The 3328-nt window shown below is 52.5% G+C and overlaps 1 protein-coding gene across 2 annotated transcripts in view; it reads left to right on the top strand.

Moving 5' to 3' along the window:
- The first annotated feature begins 2807 nt into the window (after positions 1-2807).
- Positions 2808-3328, top strand: part of NUMA1 (nuclear mitotic apparatus protein 1) — a 55205-nt gene continuing 54684 nt past the window's right edge. The window contains exons 1-2 of one of the 2 annotated variants that reach the window (XM_015414991.1): positions 2808-2884; positions 3080-3160. In XM_015414991.1, coding sequence (XP_015270477.1) covers positions 3086-3160 — 75 coding nt within the window. In that variant the 5' untranslated portion in view covers positions 2808-2884; positions 3080-3085. The remainder of the gene's footprint in view (positions 2885-3079; positions 3161-3328) is intronic. The other variant, XM_015414990.1, reaches the window with a different exon arrangement.

Raw genomic sequence — 3328 nt, forward strand, 5'->3', positions numbered from 1 at the left:
CTCCCACTATTACCCCCGCCCCCCAGCACCAAGAATACAGGGCATCACTTGCCCCAGACCAAGAGTTCTATGTGCAACAATGGGAGGGCTTCTAGTTTCCTGGCCCCACTGCTGGATCTCCTGATGGCACCTGGTATTTTTTGCCACTGTGTGACAGTGTTGGACTAGACGGGCCATTGGCCTGATCCAACATTGGCTTCCCTTATGTTCTTATGAGAGTTCCTATCTATACCTCGTGGCTAATAGCCACTGATGAACCTTTGCTTCATATGTTTATCTCTTGAAGCCGTCCAGCTGGGTGACTTTGGGTCAGGCACAGTTCTCTTGGAGCTGTTCTCTCATGAGCAGTTCTTGAAAGAGCTCTCTCAGCCTCACCTACCTCACCTGGTTTCAGTTGTGGGGAGGGGAAGGGAAAGGAGATTGTAAGCTGCTCTGAGTGGGGTATAAAGGGTGGGGTATAAAGGGTGAAGGGTGGGGTATAAAGCCAATCCCCTCCTCCTCTTTTTCCTCTTCTTCCTCTTATTTAATTATTTATTTTGTTAAATTTTTATCCCGCCCTCCCCGCGATAGCAGGCTCAGGGCGGCTTACAGAACATACATATAATTGTATACATTAAAACTCTAAAATATGCTAAGAACAGAATTAAGTTAAAATCACAGTATATATAAAACCATAACCCCTCAGAACAAAGACGTAATAAAAGATGGCGGTGTCCTCTCAGCATTTGAATGGTCGCCTGCGCCTTAGTCCAGGCTCCTGCCAGGCTGTTGGTCGCCAGGTTGGTGAGGATGCTGGCAGAGCAGAACAGAAATCTGGCAGAGGTTCGGGCCAGGGCGTTAAAGGCGGCACCCTATTTAAAAGTGTCATGATCTGGGCTGTGCCACCAGAGGCCTACTAGGCCCAGGGAGCCTGGCTAGCAGTAGGTGAGGCTGGGCCTACAACTCCCAGAAACCCCTGAGAGGTTTTGGAGCCAAAATGGACCAATAGGGAAGAAGAGGGCTGGGGAACAAAAGAGCTGGTGCCAGAGCAGAAGCAGTTCTTTCTTCCAAGAGGGGAGAGCCAGAAGGAAGGCTGCTGCAAGGAAGAGACCCTCATCCTGTGGGCAGGGTGAGTAGTCTCGTGCCACTTGAGATAGTGGACTAGGGACAGTATATATTTAGACGCGTTAGGGCATTTTATTTCTTTTCACCCACTTACTGTTATTATTCTGCACCTTGTTGTTTGACCTCCTATAAAATTAAACCTTTTCCTTGCTGTTCACTCTGCCTGGTCCTCACGCCTGTTATTCGGCCAAAAGGGAGGTCTGAAGGTCTTGGGAGGGTGCGCTGGGCCTTCTCAAGGGAGCCTAAATCCAGGGTGGTGGCAGCGTCAGGTGACCCCCCACCTGAGTCATTACAGAAAGCCTGGTGGAAGAGCTCCGTTTTACAGGCCCTGCAGAACTGCAAAAGATCCCGCAGGGCCCTGATGTCTTCCGGGACCTTGTTCCACCAGTTAGGGGCCGCCACAGAAAAGGCCCTGGCCCTCGCTGTGGCCGGCCTGGCTTCTTTAGGGCCCATAAGAATCAGGCGATTTTGGGATCCCAATCTTAGTGCTCTCTGGAGCACATACGGAGCAAGGCGGTCTCTCTTCCTCTCTGGGAAGGGGTGGAGGGGATGCAGCCAGACGTCACTCAGAGGGGTTTTTCTTCTTGCATGTAGTCTGGGGAAAGTGGCTCTTTCCAGACCGGTCCATGGAGGTGATCCAAAAGTGGTCACGCACCTTACGCAAGGAAAAAAGCGGCTTGGAGAGGTTGCCAGCTAGTTGCGTCCTGGAAGCAGCCAGCCCCCTGGGCAAGCTGTAGTGACATCCATTCTGCTCCTGCTCATGGAATCTCTCATCGCTGCATCTCGTGTACCTTGTAATCAGTTGCAGCCCAGAGGTTTAGAAGCAATGACAGGAAAGGAGCCAGTTTGGTGTAGTTCTTAAGTGCGCCGAAAGGAACCAGTTTGGTGTAGTTAAGTGCGCGGACTCTAATCTGGGAGCACCGGGTTTGATTCCCCACTCCTCCACTTGCACCTGCTGGATGACCTTGGGCAAGCCGTAGTTCTGAGAAGAGCTGTTCTTGAAAAAGTGCAGTTTCTGTGAGAGCTCTCAGCCCTACCGACCTCACAGGGTGTCTGTTGTGGGGAGGGGAAGGGAAAGGAGTTTGTAAGCCGCTCTGAGACACCTTTGCGTAGTGAAGGATGGGGTATAAATCCAATCTCTTCTCTTCCTCTCCTACATACAGAGAGCCTGTTTGGTGTAGTGGTTAGGAGCACGGACTCTAATCTGGGAGAACCGGGTTTGCTTCCCCACTCCTCCACTTGCACCTGCTGGATGACCTTGGGCAAGCCGTAGTTCTGACAAGAGCTGTCCTTGAAAAAGGCAGTTTCTGTCAAGAGTTCTCTCGGCCCCACCCACCTCACAGGGTGTCTGTTGTGGGGAGGGGGAGGGAAAGGAGATTGTCAGCCACTCTGAGACTCCTTCGGGTAGTGAAGGGCCATGGGGTATAAACCCAATCTCTTCTTCTTCTTAAAAAGTGGGGTATATTCTCTCCTCCTCCTTTCCCCCTCAAGCTTTAACCCTCGCCACCCAAAACGTGCTTGACTTTTGTTCTTTAAAAAGCCTACAGTTCTACAAGGTCCTCTGAATGCTGTAAGTAGGGTGACGCCTACCCTTTCTGCCCCAGTTGGTGTGTGGGTAACAGAAATCTGGCAGAGGTCTTCCTCCCAGGGTTGGCGCCGAGCGTTCTGTTCTCCCCATCTCTCTTCTTCCCCCCCAGAGTGCTGCAAGCACAAATCCACCGCGCACGGCCTGGTCTCGGAGGAGAAGCTTCTAGCGGGAGAAGAGCTGGAACTGGCCAAGGTATCCTAGAAATCGTAGAGTTGGGAGGGACCTCCAGGGTCGTCTTGTCCAACCCGCCCTGCATAATGCAGGGAATTCATAGACACCTCTCCACACACCCCCAGTGACCCCCGCTCTGTGCCCAGGCGATGGCAAAACAATCAAACAACCCTCCAGGATCCCTCCCTCTCTCTCTCTCTCTCTGCCTCTCTCCAGGTGGTCATGCTCCTGCTTTACCAGGCGTCCATGAGTGACAAGATTCCTCGGGAGTGGAGCACAGTCGAATACGACATTCAGGTAACACACAACGTGGGGGCCCCAGAAGAACATGAGAGACGCCCATGTTGGAACAGGCCAATGGCCCATCCAGCCCAACACTCTGGGTCACACAGTGGCCAGAAATACCAGGTGCCATCAGGAGGTCCAGCGGTGGGGCCAGGATACTAGAAGCCCTCGCACTGCTGA

The sequence above is a fragment of the Gekko japonicus genome, unplaced genomic scaffold (genome assembly GCF_001447785.1).
Source record: "Gekko japonicus isolate JY-2015 unplaced genomic scaffold, Gekko_japonicus_V1.1 scaffold5022, whole genome shotgun sequence".
Taxonomy (NCBI): Eukaryota; Metazoa; Chordata; class Lepidosauria; order Squamata; family Gekkonidae; genus Gekko; species Gekko japonicus.